Raw genomic sequence first — 27399 nt, forward strand, 5'->3', positions numbered from 1 at the left:
GTGTGAAAGTGACACCTGCCTATAAATTAATGGATGAGTTAGGGGTGGGTTGGAGAGGGATGGGAGTTTTGGCAAATACAAACACACAAATTTCTATTTGTTGCCTGCCTTTCTGACTACCTATTTAAAACAAAACACACAAACACACTAAATAATACACCCCAACAGTTTACTTCTTCCCAATACTTTTAAGTTTTAAAAATTTCTCCAAGCAGTACTTTCTCCAAAGTACTGATTCTTTCCAGCCACCAGCAAGGTGATCCTTTTCTCTCAGTGCTCCCACAGGATTGTCTTATGTTCTTATGGAGTGGGATTAATTGGTTAATTTCCCAATAGAAAGTAGTAAACAGTTGATCTGTACTGGGACCAATGTTTATTTTATTCATTAATGATCTGGAAAAGCTAGTAAAGAGTGAGGTGATTAAATGTTATTTAAAGTAGAAAAAAAAACACTAGCAGACTGATAAATACCGCCAATACGAAAGACCCTTAATGGTTTACAGCAAAACATACCCAAGTTTATCACATAACTCACACAATGATGAGATTTGTACAATGTTCTCTCAACCTAGCTTGATGGACTCTCTACCTGGGTAACATCAAGCTAAGTTGAGAGAACATTGTACAAATCTCATCTTTGTGTGAGTTTCTGTTGCGACTGGGCCCACTTACCTCCGGTGCCTGGCTCCTGGACTCAACCCATCCTTGCTAGTGTCAGTGGGCAACCGCCTGCGCTCCCGAACCCCTGTTGCCTTCTCGGCCATTCCTGGCTCCTCTGCTGACATCCCTGGCTCCTGGCGGGTCTCCCCACATGTGCTGCAGAGCGATGCCGCAATCCAGTGCTCTGCTTCTCCTAGGGGTGTGCGCCTTGCTGGCATTTAAAGAGGCCGCAGTGGGAAACTAAACCGCGGCCCCAGATAATGACATCATCGGGCCCTGCTACTTAAGGCAAGGCCCACCACTTGTTCCTTGCCTTGGCAACAGGTCTCCACGCTTGTTGTATATTCATTGCTTGTTCCTGACTTTGTTCCTTGTTCCTACCTAGCCTTGTTTGGACTGACCTCTGGCTTGACCTTTGCTACATCTGGACCACGCTCAGGACTGACCTCTGGCTTTGACCCTTGCTACATCTGGACCACGCTCAGGACTGACCTCTGGCTTTGACCCTTTCTACGTTTTGGACCACGCTCAGGAAACTTTGATAAAATGAGAAAAATAGAAAAAAACTGAAAGGAACAGCAACAAAGGTAAAAAGTGTGCAACAGGCATGGACATTGCTAAAAAAAATACCTTCCAAGAAGCACAGTCCAGATGTATTCCATACATTAAGAAAGGTGGAAGGAAGGCAAAACGATTACTGGCATGGTTAAAAGGTGAGGTGAAAGAAGCTATTTTAGCCAAAAGATCTTCATTCAAAAATTGGAAGAAGGATCCAATAGAAGAAAATAGGATAATGCATAAGCGTTGGCAAGTTAAATGTAAGACATTAATAAGAACATAAGAAATTGCCATGCTGGGTCAGACCAAGGGTCCATCAAGCCCAGCATCCTGTTTCCAACAGAGGTCAAACCAGGCCTCAAGAACCTGGCAATTACCCAAACACTAAGAAGATCCCATGCTACTGATGCAATTAATAGCAGTGGCTATTCCCTAAGTAAACTTGATTAATAAGACAGGCTAAGAGAGAATTTGAAAAGAAATTGGCTGAGAGGCAAAAATTCATAGTAACATTTTTTTTAAATATATCCGAAGCAGAAAGCCTGTAAGGGAGTCAGTTGGACCGTTAGATGATCGAGGGGTTAAAGGGGCAATTAGAGAAGATAAGGCCATCGTGGAAACATTAATTGATTTCTTTGCTTCGGTGTTTACTGAAGAGGATGTTGGGGAGATACTCGTACCGGAGAAGGTTTTCATGAGAAATGATTCAGATGGCCTGAACCAAATCACGGTGAACCTAGAAGATGTGGTAGGCCTGATTGACAAACCGAAGAGCAGTAAATCACCTGGACTGGATGGTATACACCCCAGGGTTCTGAAGGAACTCAAAAATGATACTTCATACCTATTAATAAAAATGTGTAACCTATCATTAAAATCATCCATTGTACCTGAAGAATAGAGGGTGGCTAATGTAACCCCGATATTTAAAAAGGGCTCCAGGGGTGATCCGGGAAACTACAGACCAGTTAGCCTGACTTCAGTGCCAGTAAAAATAGTGGAAAGTGTTCTAAACATCAAAATCACAGAACATATAGAAAGACATGGTTTAATGGAACAAAGTCAGCATGGCTTTACCCAAGGCAAGTCTTGCCTCACAAATCTGCTTCACTTTTTTGAAGGATTTAATAAACATGTAGATAAAGGTGAACCAGTAGATGTAGTGTATTTGGATTTTCAGAAGGCATTTGACAAAGTTCCTCATGAGAGGCTTCTAGGAACGATAAAAAGTCATGGGATAGGTGGCGATGTCCTTTCGTGGATTACAAACTGGCTAAAAGACAGGAAACAGAGAGTAGGATTAAATGGGCAATTTTCTCAGTGGAAAGGAGTGGGCAGTGGAGTGCCTCAGGGATCTGTATTGGGACCCATACTGTTCAATATATTTATAAATGATCTGTAAAGAAATATAACAAGTGAGGTAATCAAATTTGCAGATGATACAAAATTATTCAGAGTAGTTAAATCACAAGCAGATTGTGATATATTGCAGGAAGACCTTGTGAGAATGGAAAATTGGGCATCCAAATGGCAGATGAAATTTAATGTGGATAAGTGCATGGTGATGCATATAGGGAAAAATAACCCATGCTATAATTACACAATGTTAGGTTCCATATTAGGAGCTACCACCCAAGAAAGAGATCTAAGTGTAGTGGATAACAGATTGAAATCGTCGGTACAGTGTGCTGCAGCAGTCAAAAAAGCAAACAGAGTATTGGGAATTATTGGAAAGGAAATGGTGAATAAAACGGAAAATGTCATAATGCCTCTGTATCGCTCCATGGTGAGACTGCACCTTGAATACTGTGTACAATTCTGGTCGCCGCATCTCAAAAAAAATATAGTTGCGATGGAGAAGGTACGGAGAAGGGCACCCAAAATGATAAAGGGAATGAAACAGCTCCCCTATGAGGAAAGACTAAAGAGGTTAGGAGTGTTCAGCCTGGAGAAGAGATGGCTGGGTGGGGATATGATAGAGGTGTTTAAAATCATGAGAGGTTTAGAACGGGTAAACGTGAATCTATTATTTACTCTTTCGGATAATAGAAAGACTAGGGGGCACTCCATGAAATTAGCCTGTGGCACATTTAAAACTAATTGGAGAAAGTTATTTTTCACTCAACGCACAATTGAACTCTGGAATTTGTTGCCAGAGGATGTGGTTAGTGCAGTTAGTGTAGCTGGGTTTAAAAAAGGATTGGATAAGTTCTCGGAGAAGTCCATTACCTGCTATTAATTAAGTTGACTTAGAAAATAGCCACTGCTATTACTAGCAACAGTAACATGGGATAGACTTAGTTTTTGGGAACTTGCCAGATTCTTATGGCCTGGATTGGCCACTGTTGGAGACAGGATGCTGGGCTTGATGGACTCTGATCTGACTCATATGGCATGTTCTTATGTTCTTATGGGCTGCCTTGGTGTTGTCTAAAGGTTCTTATGTTCTTAAGCAATTAACATGTGTTTTGCTACTTGTTTAGTGTTCCCCTAAACAACAAATAAGGTAACCTTTCTGAAATGTATTTTCAATAAAGGACTTGTTTAATTGGCCTTGTGCGTACAAAGCAAGACAAAGCATGTCCAGAGCATAAGATACTCCCTTTAAAGAACAAAATTGTTATTGCAATTAAGTAGAATAATGAAACAGGTCTGGGTTTGGTTGTTTGAAAGCTGCTTATCTGTGCCACAGTTAATCTAAATGCTGCTTCTCATTATTAAAATTCCAATCCAAATCCATATTTTTGTTTGTCTTTCTAGTATCTTTTCTTCTGACCTCCATTAACTCCAATGGCCTTTGTTGTACATAACAAGCCACTTAAGCAGATGAATATTTTGGCCAGGGGCACTTCTTTTTTCCATGCTGCAACAGAGATAGTTGAGCCAGCATATCTGGCTCTATGCTCTGTCTGAAGATTTACACCTGACCATTTTTTTCACACTTAGAGGTAAATTTTAAAAGGGCCGCGCAGGCGTCCATGGACACGCAGTTCCCGGCGAACGCACATGGTTGTGATTTTATAACATGCGCGCATTGAAGCTGGCATGTTATAAAATCCGATACCTGAACACCTGATTTTATATCGGCACACACATGTGCCGACTCACACGTACAAGGGGGGCGATTTTTAACAAAGGCATGCAGACGCGACTTGGCCTTCCCCAGTTCCCTAACCCCCTAGCTAACCTTCCTCCCTTTTCTCCTCTCCGCCCCAACTCCTAAACCCCATCTACCTACCCTAATTTATTTTGTTTTAAAACTTACCTGCTCTGACAAGCAGAAGTAAGTTCCGCATGCTGGCCAGCTGCCAGCGTGTGCTTCACTGGAACAGCGCCTAATGGCACTGTCCTGGCTGGCCCCCGCCCCGCCCTTGGCCCTCCCTCAGCCCGCCCCTTTTACACAGTCTGGTTCTTCTGCACGTACCGGGAGATACACACGTGGCCGGGCTGCTCTGAAAATGCGCTCGGCACGCGTGCGGCCCAGCCACGTGTGTATCTCCCAGTATTTATGCGCGACGGTCATTTAAAATTTCCCCATTAGAAATTAGGCAGCATAGGAACCTATTGGGAAATATTTCACTGGGAAGAAAACACTTGATAAGACCAACAGCAGGTCAAAGGATGTTTGGCAAAGATAAAAAGTAAGGGTTTTTGGTGCCTGTGAGCTATAAACACATTATTGTGCAACTAATTTTGAGATTCCTCTTGTCCTTAAAGAGTGAACAGACTTATGAAATAGCACTGTGTGATTAGTGCTTCAACACGATCAACCTCTGGTTTTTAATGCAATACTACTAACACAACAATTGTTTAAATATTTCATTTGGCAACTGCAATGAAATCATTCCAATTTCCATTTATTTTCATGATGATTGTTATTTCATTTTTGCAGAAAAAGATTTACAAATGTTAAAAGCTCCTCCTCCTCCCCTCATACATACCTGGGGCCTTATTCAAAAGGGTCTTCTCTCCATTCTAGGCCTATGGAAACAGTAAGGCCTCAGCTGCATCCATGATTATGAGGACAAGCTTCAAATCAATCTAGAGGCGTTCAAATGGATTAGCACGCCTAGAATGCTCTGCCTGAAAATTTGCCTCCTCAAATGGGCTAAAAGTTTATGCGGGCTTCCACAGCATGTCTACCTTTAGCTGGATTGGGAGAAGGCATTTCCAGTCATGCTTTTGTGTCGGGTATATGCAGGAGGGGAAATAGTACATATACATGACATTTTCAAAACCACAGGTGTTACTTCACCCAGCTCTGCTACCCACAAAAAAAAAAAAAAAAAAATAAGAGGTGCAAAGTACGTGGCTGGCTTTAAGGGCTGAATTTTTCAGAAGGAATTACATGAAAAAATGTCAATTACAGGCACATAAATGGCTTTTAAGAATTGCCCGGGGGGGGGGGTGAGGTAGGCAAGTACAAGTACATAAGAACATGCCATACTGGGTCAGACCAAGGGTCCATCAAGCCCAGCATCCTGTTTCCAACAGAGGCCAAACCAGGCCACAAGAACCTGGCAAGTACCCAAACACTAAGTCTATTCCATGTTACCATTGCTAATGGCAGTGGCTATTCTCTAAGGGGTAGATTTTATAATTTTGCGCGAGCGCGAACAAAAGTACGCTGGATTTTACAAGATATGCGCGTAGCCGCGCGTATCTTATAAAATCCGGGGTCGGCGCGCGACATGATGCGTAATATTACGCATGCAGATGGGTGGGGTCGGGGTGAGGTGGGGAAATGATTTGATTTTCAAAAGTGTGCATATAAATCTACACAATTCATGTACACTTGCTAAGGAGCAGATGCATATATATTTTACATAGTATTGACGGAAGAAAAAGACCAAATGGTCCATCTAGTGTCCAGCAAGTTTCCTCTGGTAGCAAGTGTTGCTCCGTATAAGTTACCCTCATATTTCTGTTAAGGATAGTAATTATTGCTCCATGAGGTTACCCCCATGTTTCCATTAAGAATAGTAACTGCCACTCTGGGCAGTTTAATCCCAAGACTTATATATTAACAAAGCAACATTTTTACTGGGTGAGGAGCTGTCTTGAAAATTCATACAGTGCTGCTTGACGTGCTTTGTTTTTGAACTTGGCCGTAGAAGCAGTCCTGTGCTTTTTCCCTTATGTCTGCGTATCAGTAACCCAGGCGGGGCCTGTTCTGGTTGTCCTCTAAATCCAATTCCCTTTTTCCCCCCATGCCGTCAAAGTGGAGAGCGATATCAAAGCAGAGAGCAGTTGTGTCAAAAACATCAAGTCTTATTAGTTAAGAGCAGTAATCCCCAGGCATATTGTTAATGGTAACCACCACCACCAAGCAAACCCTTTTCTTCTTTTCCATCCTTCAACCTTTAGGGATCCACAGTGTTTATCCCATGCCCCTTTGATTTCTTTGATTGTTTTTGTATTCACCACCTCCTCCAGAAGGGCATTCCAGGCATTCACCACACTTTGAGAAGAAATATTTTCAAGAAGAAAATATTTCCTGATATTGGTTCTGAGTTGTCCCCCCCTGGAGCTCATTTCAAGGCTCTTAGTTCTACTGTTTCCTTTCCAGCAGAAAAGGTTCAAAGTATGTGCATCATTAAAACCTTTCAGGTATCTGAAGGTCTGTATCAAATCTCCTCTGCACCTCCTTTCTTCCAGGATGGACATATGTAGACATTCAATTTCTCCTTATAAGTCTTTCCACACCATTTTGGTTACTCTTCTTTGGACCGCCTCCATCTTGTCTCTATCCTTCTTGAGATATAAGCTCCAGTTCCTAACACAGTACTCCAGGTGAGATATCACCAAGGACCTTACAAGGGCATTCTCACCTCCTTTTTCTTACAGGTTATTCCTCTCTAGGCAGCCCAGTATTCTTCTGGCTTTAGCTATCACCTTGTCACATTGCTTCGCCGTCTTCAGTTCGTCAGACACTATCACCCCAAGGTCCCTCCTTCCAGTCCATGCACATTAGTCTTTCACTGCCCATCACATAGAGCTCTTTTGGATTACTACACCCCAGATGCATGACTCTCTACTTCTTGGCACTGCATCCCAGCTGTCAAATCCTCAATCAGTCTTCAAGCCTTCTTAAATCACTTTTCTTTTTCTCTTCTACTTCAGGCAGGTCCACTCTTTTGCAGATCTTAGTATCATCCGCAAAAGACAAACTTTACTTTTTATTTCTTCAGCAATGTCACTCACAAAGATATTGAATGGAACCAGTCCCAAAACCAATCCCTGTGGCCGATTTAAATTTTTTTTTTAAATTTTTGATTATTTTTAACTTTTGGGACCTCTGACTTAATATCGCCATGATATTAAGTCAGAGGGTGCACAGAAAAGCAGTAAAAACTGCTTTTCTGTGCACTTTCCCGGTGCCGGCAGAAATTAACGCCTACCTTTGGGTAGACGCTAATTTCTGAAACTAAAATGTGCGGCTTGGCTGCACATTTTACTTACTGTATCGCGCGGGAATGACTAATAGGGCCATCAACATGCATTTGCATGTTGCTGGCGCTATTAGTTTCGGGGGGGGGGGGGGTTGGATGCGCGTTTTCAATGCGTTATTACCCCTTACTGAATAAGGGGTAACGCTAGCGCGTCGAAAACACGCGTCCAATCGCGGGTTAACAGTGCGCTCCGCCGGAGCGCACTGTACTGTATCGGCCTGTGTGTAAGGTACTGTCTAAATAAATTGAGATGTTGTCATGCTGATCAGAGCCCTACTAAATTGATACACATACGGGCGAATTTTCAAAGGGCCACGCACGTAGAAACCGGGACTAATGCGCATGGCTGGGCCCTGCGCACATTTTCAAAAGGGCCTGGCCATGCATGTAAGTCCCGATATGCGCACAAGTACCGGGCCCGGGGCGGCCTGGGGGGGGGAGCAGGCCAGGACAGTGCCATTAGCACACACTGGCAGTCAGCTGGCTCACAGAGATTATTCAACTGGGAAGTTGAAGTAAAAAAACACAAAAAAACCCCTAATAGGTAGGGGGTAAGGATCGGGGAGGAGAGGAGAGGAGAGGAGAAAAGGTAGGAAGGTTAGGTAGGGGTATAGGGAAGTTCCCTCCCAGTCCACTCCTTAATTGGAGCGGCCTGGTAGGGAACTGGGGAAGCCCTACTCGCGTCTCCACACATAATTCACAAAAATTCACCCCTTCTATGCATGCGAATTTTAAAATCCAGCACACGTGCACATGGCCATTTGATTTTATAACATGTGTGCGCTGGCATGCGCATGTTATAAAATCAACACATCCATGTGTGTACGCTGGGAACCACACGCACATGGACGCGCGCGCGCTCCTTTTAAAATCGACCCCTTAAAGCATACAGCACAAAACAGTGGAGGAGTCAACTCAGGGGAAGGAGCTTATTAAAATGCCCCATCTGACTATCACAAAGAATCCATTCACGCCTTCTATTTTATAAAGGTATACAGAGAAGAAACAGAATATTTTGGGAAAAGGAGGGCCAGAAACAAGACCGAAAAGAAAGGAAGAGCAGATATTATGAGAAAGCGAGATAACTAGTTTAGCTTTAAAGCAATAGTGCTAACAGAGGATGTCTGTGAATGTACCCTTATTAGTTCAAGCTTTTAAACTAAATATGGCTGTGGACGGAGCACCTTCGCACTCAAATACACCAGTTTCCAATTCAAAATGCAGCAGCTGATTTCAGCACACAGATGTAAATCATCCAGTACACTATCATCCTTTGTGCTGTAAATGTTAAGTTTTTAAAAAGGAAAGACTTGCATGTAGCTCCATTTTTTAAAAGTTACTTTTAATTTTCTTGAAACCAAGGTTGACTCACTTCGATGTAATTTTATTCAGAATAACAAAATGTATAAATAGCATGAACTACTTGGGAAGTTTGAATAAAAGGAATGACAGAAACTATTGAAGTTCGAAACACAGGTTTGATTTGGGACCTGCTGAAAAGTTATACAATGGTGTCTCGGCAGCATTCGATGATGTTAGATGTTCATTAAGGCATGTACGAGTGCGACATGGCTTCAGAAGGTTGGACTTGCTGTGGGAAAATGTGGGGAGAAGAAGCTACTTGAAATGCTGAAAAGTGGTGCGTGAGCAATGCACTGAACTTTGTAAATACAGTAACCCTGAAGATGATTCAGGAATAAAAGGTTATTCATTTTTAATTCATCTCTTCTGGTATTGAGGCGTTTCTTGCTAATTCTTGTTTATACAGAAATTGATAAAAACCAGTGTATTTATTATTGACTTTTTTGACACTTAAGAAAAGTTATCAGTTTTAACATAACTGCCTTTTCAATGTATTACTAATGTTATGAAGGGCAATTCATAGGGAAGTCTGTCTCCTTGTGCAAAACTTAAATATTACGTTTCATGAAACAGTACCCAGGTGCACGTACGGCGGACAAATAACTACATGGTTATTTGGCTAGAATGCGCTGGGTAAAAACTGCCCTCCTCACAGCGGATAAAAATACGCACAGGCTTGCCAAAAATTTCAGGCTTTTAGTGGTGGATCCATTATGGGTCAGTGTGAGGCGAGGCACAGCAGAATTTAGTTTTCCAACAAGTAAGAGGTGGCTGAGGGAATGGAAAATAAAGACCTGCCCCACAGTGTATTTTTAATTGGAGCCACATCAATGCAATGGCCTTACTAAACTCCAAACAAGAGGCAGACAGTGGGCCACAACATCCCCTGTTCTCTCTTAACTGACTATATTAGCTGCCAGAGGCCAGCCAATTAGCTGGGTATACTTCAGAGGTTCTCCTTTGGTGTCCTGCATCTTACTAGTTAAGGGAGCAGAAAATGTCATGGACTGCCTGTGGCATTTTCTTAATCTAACTACTTCAGCAATGCACCAATTGTAAACTTTATTAGCTTTGGGGTTTTTTTGTTTTTTTTTATTTTAAAGGGACCCAAGTGAAATATATTAATTCCTCCACCCCTCCCCCCAGCCTTCACTCCAAAATTTTTTTTTTTTCATCAAGAAGTAGCTACTCCTGCTTTAATGAGAATAAGAGTTTGCAAGACATACATACAGGGCCACAAAATGAACACCACAAAAAAAGGGAATCTGTCCTAACAAAAATACTTCAGATCCTGTGACCAGGGGGTTTTACCTTTTCGGAACAACTCCTGAAGGCTCTCGGCACTTTGGTTCAGCAAGGCCCACATCTCCTCTTCTTGTAATGGCCCTCCCCGGACCTCCAGGGCCTCTGCCAGTGACACATGCATATTACCTGAGAAAAGAGATGAAACTGGTTAGAGGACCGAGTAAAGAAGGGTTCCACCATGTTTTCATCTTTCTGCACCAGACAGACATAAATGTTAGCTTTACAACCCTAGAAAGATGTCAGGGTTGATGCACCAAACTATCGTTAGCCTGAGCAATAAGGTTTAAGATGTGCATGCTCTTTGATAAAAGAGATAAAAGACGAAGCTAATTAATCATGCATTTTGTATGATTAATCAGGTTAAGCCTGAGAAGCATTGTATGTTGTGCATGTATAATTTTAAACCTAAACCACTTTGATCTATACAGGAAAAGAAGAACAGGAAAAAAAATTAAACTAAACTGAAATATTTGAGGGAAGACTTGTTCCAAAATATGTGTGTGTTCAGTCACTATGGACTCCACAGGGCTCTAATATGCAACAGTTGGCACATATGCTGGGGGGGAGATTTTTGCTTTCTCTGTCCAGGGGACGGAGTGGATTGGCACCAGTCAGATAATTTCCAGGTGCAAAGCGCTGACAATTTTTCATAGGCTGGCACAACCTTCCGTCAGACTGGAACTCTGCCCCTCCAAATCAGGCAAAAACCCTTGTTTTCCCTTATTTAGGAGGGAGAGAAAAGTACATTTCAGCTGTAAGTAACTCCAGGGAGGTGAAAGCTAAGAAAATTATTTATTTTTTTATTTTTTTTTTTTAAACACACAATATTTTTCTCATGAATGCTAATTTCTCTCATCTGCACCATTTTTGACCAAACTGAATGTTCTTAGCATTGGCAGTGAAGCATTGTGGATAAGCCACAGAGCTCTGTTATGGAAGACCCCATGTTTGCTTCCTCAGTGCATAATTCACTGAATGACCTTGAATAAGTCACTTAACTTCCCTCTTCTCACATCCACCACATACACTACTGGTGCTTTATTTAAAAATAAAAAAATTATATTAGAGACGCTTGGTAAATAACCCATAAGATGTCATGTTTAATAGAGATGTGTACACCAATTTGTTCATTTTCTTTTTGTATTTTCAATTTTTGAGATTTTTGTTTGTATTTTGTTTTCAGGGTTTGTTTTTTTTATTTTATTTTGTTTTGTTTCCTGGAGATAGTACACATAGTTTGCTTATAGGTGACATTCTGCTACATAGCCTGTAACTAACAAGTCTATTTTTTATTTCAGAAAGTCCTGACCTAGACCTTGCTTCCAATGAGTTGGATCAAGTCTCAGATTCTAAGCACAACATCTGTGAGGAATATCTATAACTAATGACCCCATTTCTTTTTTCAACAGTAGCAGATTCTATTTCGATAGCGCTGGATTTCAAGTTAAAATGAAGAATGTATTCATAGAAGGCACTGTGAGGGAGTTGTTTTCTGCATTGTTCACAACTCACAGAGGTGGGGACTTGTTACTGGCAAAAGTGCCATGCAGTTGGGAGCAGACCAATTAGAAAGAAATGGACTGTAATACGTTTACTTTGAAACTCTGTTTAAATACTCTGATCTGGTATTAGCTGAAGTGGTATTGTTTCATGGGACCAGGGTCTTATGCTCCCAAAATCAAGTACGTAGGTCTGGGATTCTGTATATTTTTTCTCTCTCTTTCATGGACCACCCAGAGGATGCTAGTCTCAGAAGATAGTGACTTATGGTGTTCTGGGTGACCCTTTAAAGGTGCCCATAGGTCACCCCTGGGAGGGAGGTGATCTGGCAGGCCTCAAGCTGCCCAGGCAGAGACTCTAGTGCCTTGCATGAAGGAGTGGCTTAAGCAAGGCTAGGCTTAGACAGCTTTTAGTCTGATACTGTATATTGCTCCACTCCTGAGGATCTGCATTAGTCTAGGGATAGAGGCTGAGATAAGTTGAGCTGTTGGACCTGGAGAGTCCCATGAGTGCTCTTACCTATGCATCTATATACTTGTTTCTGTAAGTAGAAGATATTGTGGAAGTCTTATTACAACACTGTAAAAAAGAAAAGCTTTATTTTTCTAACAAGCCTTCCATAACTGTTTGTATTCTACTAAACTATTTTCACGCTGTTGTCACTTAAAGTCTACATCATGTGTTTTATGTTTTGTTATGGATGTATTTTGCTGACTGCTTTGAACATACTTGGAATCAGGGGAATATAAGGATTTTAAAATAAATTTAAATAAAGAAGTCCATTTTCAGAGCCATTTGTTCAGCTAAGTTCAGATTTAGCAAGACAAATGGTGCCGTTTCAATATCCAGCTGCACTTCCCACCCAGCCACTTAGTTGGCTAACTTTTTTTTTATGTGCAAATATGTTTATTAGTTTATCGTGAACATAAACAAAAATGTACAACTATCCATCTATAAAAGTCAGCCAGATAAGGCGGGGCTGGGACATTCCTGGGTGGAGGCAGCTATCCCGTTAACTTACCCATAGATTAACTAAGCCACAATGTTTTATCGCGGGGGGGGGGGAATCTCACTATCATGGAGGATGTCGCCACAATAGTGGGGGCCCCTCCCCTGATAAAGCATCGCGGCTGTATGGCGTGTTCTTTTGCGTCGTGGCCAAACAGTGTACAGCACCGCAGAACGCGGCGAGCGTCCCCAACCTCACCAGACCGCTCTCTCCATAAAGGGCCTGATGGCCAAAACAAAACATCGCTGCAAACGGGGAGGATGAGTGGTGATCGGTGCCGACACCCGTCTCAAGCTGGGGCCGCCAGGCAAGGTGACCCCGACACCCCCGAAATGTTAAAAAGTAAAAACATGAACTGCCCGGTGACAGCCCCGACCCCCCCCCCCCTTCTCCAAAGCAGACAAGTGAAATGCGGCCCTGGTCCTTAATAAAAATACCCTCCCCCCCCCTTTACAACCTTGTATTTCAGTCTTACTTGGCTGTGGTGTTTTTGCCTCTTTTGTTTGCAACAAACTGAGTCATTTTTCTGTCTTATCCCTAGAAATACTACTTCTGCTGCTCAGACAGAAAACATAAGATTTGATTTTACACCTCACACCACAAGACCTGGCACATCAGTTTTACCTATTAGTATAGTGGGTCTGATGACAAGCGATTATCCTTCAGACATAAAACGTAGCAGCAGTATCAGCTGTAACCTTCCCTCATCTTTAATAACATTCATGCCTGCTACGTTTGTACGCCTGACAGATGCCAAATCTTTTTTTTGACAATTATATTTCAAGTCTAATAAAAACATCACAATGTCATTTTCTTTTTTGTAATATAAGAGAAACCAAGCCGACTCCTTCACACAGCAGCCTCTCTGAATTTTTACTGGCTAAATTCTTTGACATAGCAACTTGCTTTTTTCTTGCTTCCTCCTCTTATTCTTGAGTCACGTTTCTTTTCCTCTTAATATATTTTTTTTATATTTTCATAGCATTTGGGAATTAAAAGTGTTCATTTTTGATCATAGCCATAACCACTGTTTAAAAAACATCTTTTTAACTCTTCGTTGTGTTAAAGCTTTACATGTCATCAATCTGATGCCTGCAGCGAGCACTATTTTTTCACATTCATAATGTCTGGGAATGGCGAAGTAGGAGTTGATAAAAACTATAAATACTACAATCTCCTCAGGGCTTCAATACAAATGAGACCAGAAGAAGAGTTATTTATTTTATTTTTCCTAGCAAAGAAGATTTATAGAAACTCTTCACAGTGCTGCTACTTTATTCGGTCACTTATTTTTAGACCCACTTCCTGTTCCACGCTCATTCTGCAGGGACATTCTGGCTTTTACCACTAGCAGGCTCAGAAAAGACTCTGCCTCCAACTTCCTAAATAATGCAGCTAGAACAGAGTCCCCAATCATCCCATCTTGTTGCCTTTTCACCTCCTTTAGCATATTTTATTGAGCGGTTAAAGCACATTCTCCTTTCTTCTAGGATATGTCCCTCACGATTGAGGGGTTACAGGGTTTTGTTTTGAGTTGTTTGTTTTCATTTTTAGCTAAAGTCTACTCCTTTCAGTGATTCCAGGCCAACAAAATATATCCATCCAGAAGCCCAAATCCCAGTAAATCTGATTTTCCCTTCCTCTCTCTTGTCTTGACCTTCTCCTCAGCTACATTCCCTGTTGTAAATATAGTTCTTTTTTTTGTCTCCTCCCTCATACCTTTCTGTTCCTCTGGATTACATTCTAAATTAAACCAATAACATTCCAACATAAACCACTGACAAGCTTTCTAAGGATTCATGAATGTTCAATCAACTCCCAAGAGCTGTACGGAGTACAAACGTCATACACGTTTCTCCTCTTTACCAAGCACAAGGCTGCAACTATTCTGTTTTTGCAGTTCCGCGGCAATTCTTCTCTCACATTCCTGAGATAATTATTTGGTTTTCCCTCTAGGACTTTCTAAAATTGAAAACGATGAAAGGGCACAACACCGTTTGCAGCACGCTCTCATTTACACAACAAACATATTTTACATCAATAGCTGCTTTGTTCTACCAGTCCACCTTTCCATAGTCTCACAAGACAATTTCTTTTTTTGCCATCAAGAAAGCTCCCCCATGGTCACAATTTACAATCCTTCGAAAAAGTGAGCAGAGAACCTTCGTTTCCCCAGTACCTGAATACTAGGTGATTTAAAAATCATTGCGGATGACCCAACGTTGGACTCCACCCCCCTCTTCTCAAACTCCATGGAGGCCCTCGGATTAATTCAGCTCATTGAGGGATCCCTCCAAGCAGCAAAGCACCCACTCCACCTCAGTACTCTTTCTGCAACATCGCCTGCAAGAACTATCCAGAGAAAACCTGCAGACCACCCAGCATTCCTAGTTAGATCCTCGTATGCTGGCATTTTACCTACCCCTACCCCTCCCCTGAAAAGTCAGAGAAACTAGAATTAAAACTGTTCTGACTGACAAAGTAGAACAGTCTCTAGACCCTTCCCAACAACCTCAAGGAGCCCGCTGCTACTACTACTACTACCCCGCAGCCTGCCACAGTCACAACACTAGCAGCCACCTGGAACAAAGACCTGGGCACAACCATCAGATGTATTGCCCCCACTGAAAGTCTGTCTAATCCAGAACCCAAGACCTCTCCCCCGCTGGCTCCTAAATTAAAGCAAACAGCTAGAAGGTTAGAACAAAAATGATGAAAATCTGCACTGCAGTCTGGGGGGGGGAGGGGGATCTGCAGACCACACCAGACTTGCTACCAGAGTGCTATGAAGGCCAAGGTGGTCAACTTCTGAAAAGCAGAGGCTCAAGCATAAGAACAGAAGAACATAAGAAATTGCCATGCTGGGTCAGACCAAGGGTCCATCAAGCCCAGCATCCTGTTTCCAACAGAGGCCAAACCAGGCCACAAGAACCTGGCAATTACCCAAACACTAAGAAGATCCCATGGTACTGATGCAATTAATAGCAGTGGCTCTCCACACAGAGAACTGTTTCAAACAGTAAGCAAGTTATTGGGAACCATACCACCCCATTCCCCCACCTGTGCTACAAAATCACCGCAACACCCTAGCAAACTTTTTCTCCAATAAAATCACTTTCATCTGGAAAGAACTGAATACCACTGCTGTAAAGAAAGGCACATGGGAATTTATCCAGCTAACACCCTGCCACAAATTCACCTCCTTTCATCTTCACCTGCCATGAGGACCCCTGCCCCTACTGGGCAGTTAATAGGCTAAATCTGGGCTATCTAATCACCTCTAGCCCACTACAAATGCCTCTTCGGCTAAGTGACAGCTACCAAATAGCCAAAAAAAGCAATAGGTAGACCAAGCCTAAAAAATCAAACCTTAGCACTACCTAGAAAACTTACCACATATAAACAAATAAATAATAATTAGATAGATAGATAGATAGATAGATAGATATAGACCCACCAGATATCCCTAGCCCCAGCCCTTGGGTGGTCAGCTGCAGAGGGACAAAGCATTCATTACAGCATCTCCCCCAGAGTTTGTCTGGAACTGAACATCCCTTAGGAACAAAGGGGGGGGGGGGGGGGGGCGGCTAGTTTAGGTCAGATGTAGTTTGTTTTCAGAAGGGAAGGGTATGTTTCATGTGTGCTCTCTGAGTTAGGCCCCCAGTCTGACATAGGAGCAGAGAGGCACGTGCCTTGTCAGTTTCCGTAATAGGGCTGGAACGATGAGGGATATTTAAGAAGCTTTTTACAGTTTTTCTGATTTCTACATTTCTGACCTGTTCCATTCCTGGCAGGCTGTGTCCCCCTATTCCGGTTGGTCAGGAGGCACTGCACTTATTTTTGACCAGCATAACAGGAGGCTGCAGCACCCAGTGTGAGAAGAGATCCTGATTCAAGTTTTTACAACTTTTGTACTCTTCCGTCTTTGGGGAAAAAGGAGAATTTTTCTGCCCCCTTCTTTTCCCTGAACTGGAGACTTTTGGTAATTGTTTCCAGTACAGGCCTTTCCTCCTGGGAGGCCAACTTCTATCTTTTGAAGAGGACTCATCAAGGCAGAAATATCTGGAGACACCCCATAGGGTCTCCACCTCGATACACCGGAAACTGCCAGGTGAAGTTCAGGATTCAGCGTGGACCTCAGATACTGGGGAAAGGGATCCGGTCACTGTTAGGATACCCCTACCCCCATGGGACAATTATCTTTCCCTACCGTGGAGGATAAGCAGGTTCCAAGCCCCTGCCTGGAGGGACATTTCCACAGAATCAGAAAGCATTCAGGTCCTGGCTCATGTAAATCTGGGAGCACTGGAAAGATCTGGACACTTTGGGCCCGATTTTTAATGGCCCGTGCGCACAAAAAACAGGGGCTACGCGCGGAGCTGGGCCTTTCGCGCGCTGCACGCATTTTAAAAGGGGCCCGGCCGCGCGTAACCCCTGTTACGTGCACACGAGCTGGGCCTAGAGGTGCCTGGTACAGCGGCCATTTGCCGCTGTGCCGGGGGATCGCGTGCCAGCACTGCTACAGCTTCTTTGTAGGAGCAAAAGGTAAAAAAAAAAAAAATAGGGGTACCTGGGGTAGGGATAGGGGGCGGGGAAGGGAGGTTAGGGTAGGGGGTAGGGAAGTTCCCTCCCAGTCCGCTCCTTAATTGGAACGGACAGGGAGGGAACTGGGGAAGCCGGACGATGCGTCGCCGCACGAATTTTACCTATATCTGCCCCCCCTTGCGCGTGCCGCCCGCGGTTTTATAACATGCGCATACCGGCGCACGCATGTTATAAAATCGCACGTCCATGTGCGCGCGTGCGTTCTTTTTTAAAATCTATCCCTTTATGTTTTGCATTTATTGATTCTTTTTAAAGGAATTACAGTAAACTTTAAGTTGAACATCCATTCAATGAGTCCTGCCTGATTTGTAAGAAAACCTGTCCCGAAGAATTATGGGAGAACACTACTGCCTGGGCCAAGAAGGTTAAGTCTTCATCCCCACAGAAAGGACCCACACCTTGGAGATACAGGAAAGAGAAAGGAGAAGTGTGAAGACACCATCCGCCAAGAAAGGATTACATAGATACAGAGGGGCGGATTTTCAGAGCCCTGCTCGAGTAAATCCGCCCAAAACCGGGCGGATTTACGCGAGCAGGGCCCTGCGCGCCGGGAAGCCTATTTTACATAGGCCTACCGGCGCGCGCAGAGCCCCGGGACTCGCGTAAGTCCCGGGGTTTTCGGAGGGGGCGTGTCGGGGGGCGTGTCGGGGCGGGCCCGAACCGCACGGCGTTTTCGGGGCGTGTCGGGAGCGTTCTGGGGGCGTGGCTACGGGCCGGGGCGGCCCGGGGGCGTGGCCGCGCCCTCCGGACCCGCCCCCAGGTCGCGTCCCGGCGCGCAGGAGGCCCGCTGACGCGCGGGGATTTACGCCTCCCAGAGGGAGGCGTAAATCCCCCGACAAAGGTAAGGGGGGGGTTTAGACAGGGCCGGGCGGGTGGGTTAGGTAGGGGAAGGGAGGGGAAGGTGAGGGGAGGGCAAAGGAAAGTTCCCTCCGAGGCCGCTCCGATTTCGAAGCGGCCTTGGAGGGAACGGGGGTAGGCTGCGCGGCTCGGCGCGCGCCGGCTATACGAAATAGATAGCCTTGCGCGCGCCGATCCAGGATTTTAGGGGCGGATTTTAAAAGGCGCGCGAATAGCCTACTTTTGTTTGCGCTCCAGGCGCAAACAAAAGTATGCTGGATTTTAGTAGATACGCGCGGAGCCGCGCGTATCCACTAAAATCCTGGATCGGCGCGCGCAAGGCTATGAATTTTGTATAGCCGGCGCGCGCCGAGCCGCGCAGCCTACCCCGTTCCCTCCAAGGCCGCTCCGAAATCGGAGCGGCCTCGGAGGGAACTTTCCTTTGCCCTCCCCTCACCTTCCCCTCCCTTCCCCTACCTAACCCACCCGCCCGGCCCTGTCTAAACCCCCCCCTTACCTTTGTCGGGGGATTTACGCCTCCCAGAGGGAGGCGTAAATCCCCGCGCACCAGCGGGCCTCCTGCGCGCCAGGCCGCGACCTGGGGGCGGGTACGGAGGGCGCGGCCACGCCCCCGGGCCGTAGCCACGCCCCCGTACCCGCCCCCAAAACGCTGCCGACACGCCCCCGAAACGCCACGACGACCGGGCCCGCCCCCCGACACGCCCCCGACATGCCCCCCTCGGAGAACCCCGGGACTTACGCGAGTCCCGGGGCTCTGCGCGCGCCGGGAGGCCTATGTAAAATAGGCTTCCCGGCGCGCAGGGCCCTACTCGCGTAAATCCGCCCGGTTTTGGGCGGATTTACGCGAGCAGGGCTCTGAAAATCCGCCCCTTAGCGGATACGCACGGCTCCGCGCGTATCTACTAAAATCCAGCGTACTTTTGTTTGCGCCTGGAGCGCAAACAAAAGTAGGCTATTCGCGCTCGTTTTAAAATCCGCCCCAGAGTGTATATCTATCTATCTATAGATAGATACACACTATAGATAGATGACACAGATTTACAACCACAAATGCCCTAGACCCATCCCTGGTCAGTATCAGGCCTTAGTTCAGCATCGAGACAGTATTAGTAAACTTGGCTGGAAAACTACACTTGTGAATTGATTGTGGCCAGGCAGTCCTGCTAGCACTCATCAGACCCTCTATGGCATATGACATCCTAATCTCCCACTTAAAGGCTCTGATGTCAATTTTCAAAACATTTTGCACGTAAAAATTAGTATATATGTGAACAAGTAGCATGTACTTGCAAATTCCATATTTTAGAAATATTGGAGGTATACATGTCCAGTATATTTTGCGTAAAAAGAAATAAGAACATAAAAAATTGCCATGCTGGGTCAGACCAAGGGTCCATCAAGCCCAGCATCCTGTTTACAACAGAGGCCAAAAACCAGGCCACAAGAACCTGGCAATTACCCAAACACTAAGAAGATCCCATGCTACTGATGCAATTAATAGCACTGGCTATTCCCTAAGTATAATTGATTAATAGCCATTAATGGACTTCTCCTCCAAGAACTTATCCAAACCTTTTTTGAACCCAGCTACACTAAGGGGTAGATTTTCAAATAGCGCGATTTGGCGTACTTTTGTTGGCGCATCAGGCGCCAACAAAAGTACGCTGGATTTTAGTAGATACGCGCGTAGCCGCGCGTATCCGCTAAAATCCAGGATCGGCGCGCGCAATGCTATCGATTCCGTATAGCCGGCGCGCGCCGAGCCGCGCAGCCTACCTCCGTTCCCTCCGAGGCCGCTCCGAAATCGGAGCGGCCTCGGAGGGAACTTTCTTTTGCCCTCCCCTCACCTTCCCCTCCCTTACCCACCCGCCCGGCCCTGTCTAAACCCCCCCTTACTTTTGTCGGGGGATTTACGCCTCCCGGAGGGAGACGTAAATCCCCGCGCGCCAGCGGGCCGCTAGCGCTCTGGGACGCGACCTGGGGGCGGGTCCGGAGGGCGCGGCCACGCCCCCGGGCCCGCCCCCGAAACGCTACATCCCGCCCCGAAAACGCCGCACGGATCGGGCCCGCCCCCCGACACGCCCCCCTCGGAAAACCCCGGGACTTACGCGAGTCCCGGGGTCTGCGCGCCCCGGTAGGCCTATTGAACATAGGCGCACCGGCGCGCAGGGCCCTGCTCGCCTAAATCCGGGCGGATTTAGGCGAGCAGGGCTCTGAAAATGCGCCCCTAACTGCACTAACTACCTTCTCTGGCAACAAATTCCAGAGCTTTATTGTGCGTTGAGTGAAAAAGAATTTTCTCCGATTAGTCTTAAATGTGTTACTTGCTAACTTCATGGAATGCCCCCTAGTCCTTCTATTATTCGAAAGTGTAAATAACCGAGTCAAATCTACTCGTTCAAGACCTCTCATGATCTTAAAGACCTCTATCATATCCCCCCTCAGCCGTCTCTTCTCCAAGCTGAACAGCCCTAACCTCTTCAGCCTTTCCTCATAGGGGAGTTGTTCCATCCCCTTTATCATTTTGGTTGCCCTTCTCTGTACCTTCTCCATCGCAACTATATCTTTTTTGAGATGCGGCAACCAGAATTGTACACAGTATTCAAGGTGCGGTCTCACCATGGAGCGATACAGAGGCATTATGACATTTTCCGTTCTATTAACCATTCCCTTCCTAATAATTCCTAACATTCTATTTGCTTTTTTGACTGCTGCAACACACTGAGCCGACGATTTTAAAGTATTATCCACTATGATGCCTAGACCTTTTTCCTGGGTGGTAGCTCCTAACATGGAACCTAACATCGTGTAACTACAGCAAGGGTTATTTTTCCCTATGTGCATCACCTTGCACTTGTCCACATTAAATTTCATCTGCCATTTGGATGCCCAATCTTCCAGTCTTGCAAGGTCCTCCTGTAATGTATCACAGTCTGCCTGTGATTTAACTACTCTGAATAATTTTGTATCATCAGCAAATTTGATAACCTCACTCGTCGTATTCCTTTCCAGATCATTTATATATATATTGAAAAGCACCGGTCCCAATACAGATCCCTGAGGTACTCCACTGTTTACCCTTTTCCACTGAGAATATTGACCATTTAATCCTACTCTCTGTTTCCTGTCTTTTAACCAGTTTGTAATCCACGAAAGGACATCGCCTCTTATCCCATGACTTTTTAGTTTTCGTAGAAGCCTCTCATGAGGGACTTTGTCAAACGCCTTCTGAAAATCCAAATACACTACATCTACCGGTTCACCTTTATCCACATGTTTATTAACCCCTTCAAAAAAATGAAGCAGATTTGTTAGGCAAGACTTCCCTTGGGTAAATCCATGTTGACTGTGTCCCATTAAATCATGTCTTTCTATATGCTCTACAATTTTGATCTTGAGAATAGTTTCCACTATTTTTCCCGGCACTGAAGTCAGGCTCACTGGTCTATAATTACCAGGATCGCCCCTGGAGCCTTTTTTAAATATTGGGGTTACATTGGCCACCCTCCAGTCTTCAGGTACAATGGATGATTTTAATGATAGGTTACAAATTTTAACTAATAGATCAGAAATTTCATTTTTGAGTTCCTTCAGAACCCTAAGATGCATACTATCCGGTCCAGGTGATTTGCTACTCTTTAGTTTGTCAATCTGGCCTACTACATCTTCCAGGTTCACAGTGATTTCGTTCAGTTCGTCTGAGTCATCACCCCTGAAAACCATCTCCGGAACTGGTATCTCCCCAACATCCTCATTAGTAAACACGGAGGCAAAGAATTCATTTAGTCTTTCTGCAATGGCCTTATCTTCCCTAAGAGCCCCTTTAACCCCTCTGTCATCTAATGGTCCAACCGACTCCCTCACAGGTTTCTTGCTTTGAATATATTTTAAAAAGTTTTTATTATGAGTTTTTGCCTCTATGGACAACTTCATTTCAAATTCTCTCTTCGCCTGTCTTATCAATGTTTTACACTTACCTTGACAATGCTTATGTTTTATCCTATTTTCTTCAGATGGATCCTTCTTCCAATTTTTGAAGGATGTTTTTTTGGCTAAAATAGCCTCTTTCACCTCACCTTTTAACCATGACGGTAATCGTTTTGCCTTCCTTCCACCTTTCTTAATGCGCGGAATACATATGGACTGCGCCTCTAGGATTGTATTTTTAAACAATGTCCAAGCCTGTTGAACACTTTTAACCTTTGCAGCTGCACCTTTCAGTTTTTTTCTAACTATTTTCCTCATTTTATCAAAGTTTCCCTTTTTAAAATTTAGTGTTAGAGCTGCAGATTTACTTATTGTCCCCCTTCCAGTTATTAGTTTAAATTTGATCATGTTATGATCACTGTTGCCAAGTGGCCCCACCACCGTTACTTCTTTCACCAAATCTTGCGTTCCACTAAGAATGAAATCTAAAATAGCTCCCTCTCTTGTAGGTTCCTGGTCTGGGGCCGACAGTTACTCTATGTGCTAAGGTTGCTATTTTAAAAGATTTACGCGCATACATTTGGCAACTTACATAGTTTTACAGCTGCTAATTATCTTGCGTAAGTGGTAATAAACGTGTTTATTGTGTAGCACTGGCTGGGTGGGAGTTGTGGGTAAACTGAAGGGAGTTCAGGCTGAAGAAGCAGGAGGGTCTTAATGATCTGGAGAAGAAGTGTGCAAACTGGTGGAGTAATTGGTAAACTGGTAATATCAATTATGTGTGAATGTTTTAAAAATATACTGACGTACGAGTATAAATCAGATTTTAGAGTCCTACTTTAATTTTTAGCACAAAATGTACATGTATAATTTTAACATAGATTGGAAAAGTACTTGTGGTCGCCTTCAATGCACTGCATATATTTACACGTAAGCATACATATGCGTATATGTTGTGGGGTAGAGATGCATGCATTTTATGATACGCGTGGATTATAAAATACTATAGTAGATCTACGCACAGCTGCATGCGTACGTATATGTCACAGTACGCAGTTGTTTGAAAGATATCCTCTTTGCATCCAGTGGACCTAGTACCGGGCTGGTTTAAATTCTTCCTCCGCAATCGCTCTCAGACTATCACGGTGGGAGGGGTCTCTTCAGATACCCTCTCTCTCTCTCCTGCAGAGTACCATAGTGATATATTTTATCACCCATGTTGTTCAACTTCTATAGTACATGTCCCTCCTAGGCAATCTCATTACAGAATGTCATATCACGTTCTATGCATATGTGAATGGCATTCAGCTCCTGGTCCCACTTGGTTCAGACCCCCATCAGAGCACTAGAAAATCTAAATGAATACCTGGCAAAGATTTCTAGCTGGCTAGGCCATAATAAAATAAAGTTTAACCCACAAAAATACAGAATTACTTTGGGTGGGAAAAATACCCAATCCTCTCGTGGTCTCAGGTGAATCTTGAAGGGACATCTATTTTTTATAGCCACCAAGTTTACAGCCTGGTATTCATGATGGATTCTAAGCTCACCTTTGGGTCTCAGGTCCAGATTTTAGGTGAAGTTGCATTCTTCCAAATATATCATCTCCGCCTTTCTTAGACGAAAATGCCTTTCACGCAGGCCATAGTCATGCAGGCCAGTATGATCTCCTGCCTTGACTACTGCAACTCATTCTACACTGAGATCCCAAAAAAGACTTGCTAAGCATCTCCAACTCATACAGAACACTAAAGCTCAAAAGCTGTCGAATGCTAAAATGTCGTAGAGGATCACATCCATCTTAAAAGCCCAATACTGGCTAACAATTGATTACTTTTTTTATTCTAGCCCTAAATGGCTGTGCCCCACTCCTATTCTACCTAAATAACTCCTGAACTTCTACCACTCACCCTGCCTGCTCTCGGAGATATTTACCATAAGCAAATCTAATAGTGCCACCAATAAAGGATCAGCAAGCACTTCACCTTCTCAGGTGCAGTTCCAAAACTGTAGAACTTTCTGCCTCTCAACATTAAACTGGCAATGAACACACGAGCATGCAGAACACTACTGAAAATGTGGCTTTTTGAAACTGCCTTCCCAACTCAAGATGCATCGTAAGATATGCATCTCTGAAAATCGCTACTCTCTGAACTACAAACATGCTAAAATGTGGGAACAGAACAATGTTTTTTTATAGATTTACATTACTAAAATCCGCAGCTCCCTAGATGTATATCCCCGAAGTTCAGTAACCCTCCGCAAGTGATAGCTGCCCTAATTGCACTGCAATCGTTTGCCATACATCTACATGCATTTATTTTACATATCTTACTTGATGCATTCCCTATTTAGGCTATCTCATACTGTACTATATATTTATCTATTTATTTTAAAACATTTTTGTATGCCGATTTTTCAGTAGAGGTAGGTCGAAGCGGCTCTGATGTAACTTGCTTTGGGAAAGAATTAAATAAATGAACAATGGCGAGGAGGATGACGATGATGATGATAATAATGAATAAGGCATTTCCATCAAGGCAAAACATTTATACTTTATGTGCTGTAAACAATCATTATTGGTTCCTCTGTGCTTTCTGTTTTTCATAATCTCTTTCTTCTCAGACTACCGCATATACTTAACTTAGATACAGTGAACCTGATATTCAGCACCACTTAGCCAGATAAGTGGTGATTTATCCAGCTAAATGGTGGCGACTGAATATCCAGATATGCCGAGCAGCCCCCACCTAGCTGGATATCTACTTATCTGGCTAAGTGGGGGAAGGGTCAGGGGCATAATGGGGAGAAGTTACTTCTCTGGCTAACATATCTGGATAAGTGCCGATAAGTGGTGTGGCTGCACTACTGAATATGCCAGAAACGTTTATCCAGTTAACTTATCTACCTGGATATCCTGTGTATTTTGCCCTCTTTGCGCCTACGTTTTCACTAACCCTAAATAATCTGAAGAATATGGAATGACTTCCAGAACTTTAGCATATGTGAAAATAGAAAGCAAAAGTAAATATCCAAGCCCTGAAAATTATACTTCATCTATTATGCAAACAGGACATAGTGAGAAGGCAAATCTTTGAAATGGCCTACAGCGTGTATTAATGTCTAACCTTTCCTCAAGTAGTATCAGAAATGAAGATTAAATTGAACTGTTAGAGTCACTGAGATGTACTTCAAATGCATATCTGTCTTAGATAGATCAAGTGGAAAGGAAAGCATCACCACTGCATGAGATGTGCCAAATGACCAGTTGATCTTTTTTAGACCAATACTGCTATAGGTTCGGCACCTAACATGATACTGTCTCTTTAAAAATGGGCAAAAATTACTCTGAAATTAGACTTTTTAAAATTCTATTCGTATGGAGACAAAAGGAAAAAAAGGGTGTCATGGGCCTTTCATTATTTTCGTAGGAAAAAATAAAAATTAAAAATATATTTTTCCTTCTACAGAAAATAATTGGAGCTACCTGGGCAGGAGGAAATAATAAATATACTTGGGATAGAGACCTCCGGGAGGTAAATAAAAGCTGTGTATCTTGGTAGGTGAATAACCTTTTGGAGGTGTCAGCAGAGCCAGACAGAAGTATGAAAATGGATAATATACATGGGATCTGATTCCTGTCTCTGCCACACAGGCCTGATTTTCAGGATATCCACAATGAATATGCATGAATTATATTTGCATGCGCTGCCTCCATGGTATGCAAATTTATTTCATGTATATTCATTGTGGATATCCTCAAAACCAGGCCCATTTGTGGCTCTTGAGGACCGAGTTGACCACCCTGGCTTTAGCACTTCATCCTGAGCCCCCACTAGTTCACCCAGACCTCTCACCCAAAAACTGCAGACAGCAGACAAGTCTGATTTCAGTTGCATGCTTCAATTAGAAGCTGTAAAAAGGTATGAACAGGATTGCTGGATTGGTGGAGTCTGTGTTGCTTAACAGTACATGCTCCATTGCAACCCTCAGCTTTGGACTTCCGATAGATCATGGCTAATTGCTTATCGAGGTAAAAAAGCAAGTTTGCTAACTATAAACAGTGTTTTCCATAGATAGCAGAATGAACTAGCCATGAGATGCCTGCCTTCCTCCCTGAAAAGTAGACTACAGTCCTGCTAGCTTTGACATGGACTGAGAAAGCTCTGAGGCAACACCCATGTGGGAACTCCCACACATGCTCAGTAGTGCAAAAAGCTCTACTAGCTTGTAGAGGCAGATCCGTTCAGTGCCACCAGATGACGACATCATCCACAGATCATGGCTAATTCAGCTCTATTTATCAATGAAAAAATATACATGCAAAACCAAAAATGTGTGTGCACTCTCAAGGGTTATAAAATAGCACATAAGCTCATATATGCTACTTACATGGGTAGATACTATTTTTACATGTGAAACCCCTTTGAAAATTCACATGAAAATAATGTGTTAGCTTGTTGTTGTTACTCTATATTTTATCCTTTCCTTCCTTTCTACCCTCTTCCCTCTTTTGGCCCCTCTTCAGGGCAGATATGGGGCACCTTAGGCCACATAATCTCTTTTTGGGTCCATGCAAACGAAGAAAGTACTTCCTTGCCTCTTGCTGTTGATTGGTTCATTCTGATGCTAGAACTAATCAGAGGCAGAAGGTAAAGAATTAGCAGAAGCAGCAAGCTGAGAACTACGTCATGGCTTCTGCCTCAGCCACTGCCCCAATAACCACCATATGCTCAGCCTACATGGAGGAAAGAGACAATTAGACTAAGGAGAGGATTTCTAGGACCAAGAGTTTCTGGGTGCTCTTGTGGAGACCTAGAATTGGATCTCTAAAACTGGAATTTTTGGGTCAACTCTGGAGTGTTCTTCAGAGGCAGTAACTTATGCAGATACTTTTAAAAATCCAAAATATGAGGTCACTTCCAAGAGAACTGCAACTACAGGTGATTCAAGATCAGGATGGATAGACTGCATGGCAAGCTGAAGTTTAGCTTCCTGGCGGTTTTGTTGGATGAGGACTATGGTTGGGGATGGGAGGGAAGGATGGGGGAGTGGAGGAATGATTTTGGGATAATATGTTTAATGTTCATTGTTTATTTGGATATTCTATATGGCTAAATAAAGATATTATTAAAAAAAATCCAAAAGTTTGCCTGTTAAGTT

General features: G+C 43.7%; 1 protein-coding gene across 1 annotated transcript in view; it reads right to left on the reverse strand.

Moving 5' to 3' along the window:
• The window catches only part of PTPN13 (protein tyrosine phosphatase non-receptor type 13), a 659094-nt gene that overhangs the window by 504277 nt on the left and 127418 nt on the right, over window positions 1-27399 (reverse strand). The window contains 1 exon segment of the mRNA XM_029599218.1: window positions 10344-10463. Coding sequence (XP_029455078.1) covers window positions 10344-10458 — 115 coding nt within the window. The 5' untranslated portion in view covers window positions 10459-10463.

The sequence above is a fragment of the Rhinatrema bivittatum genome, chromosome 1 (assembly GCF_901001135.1).
Source record: "Rhinatrema bivittatum chromosome 1, aRhiBiv1.1, whole genome shotgun sequence".
In the NCBI taxonomy this organism is placed as follows: domain Eukaryota; kingdom Metazoa; phylum Chordata; class Amphibia; order Gymnophiona; family Rhinatrematidae; genus Rhinatrema; species Rhinatrema bivittatum.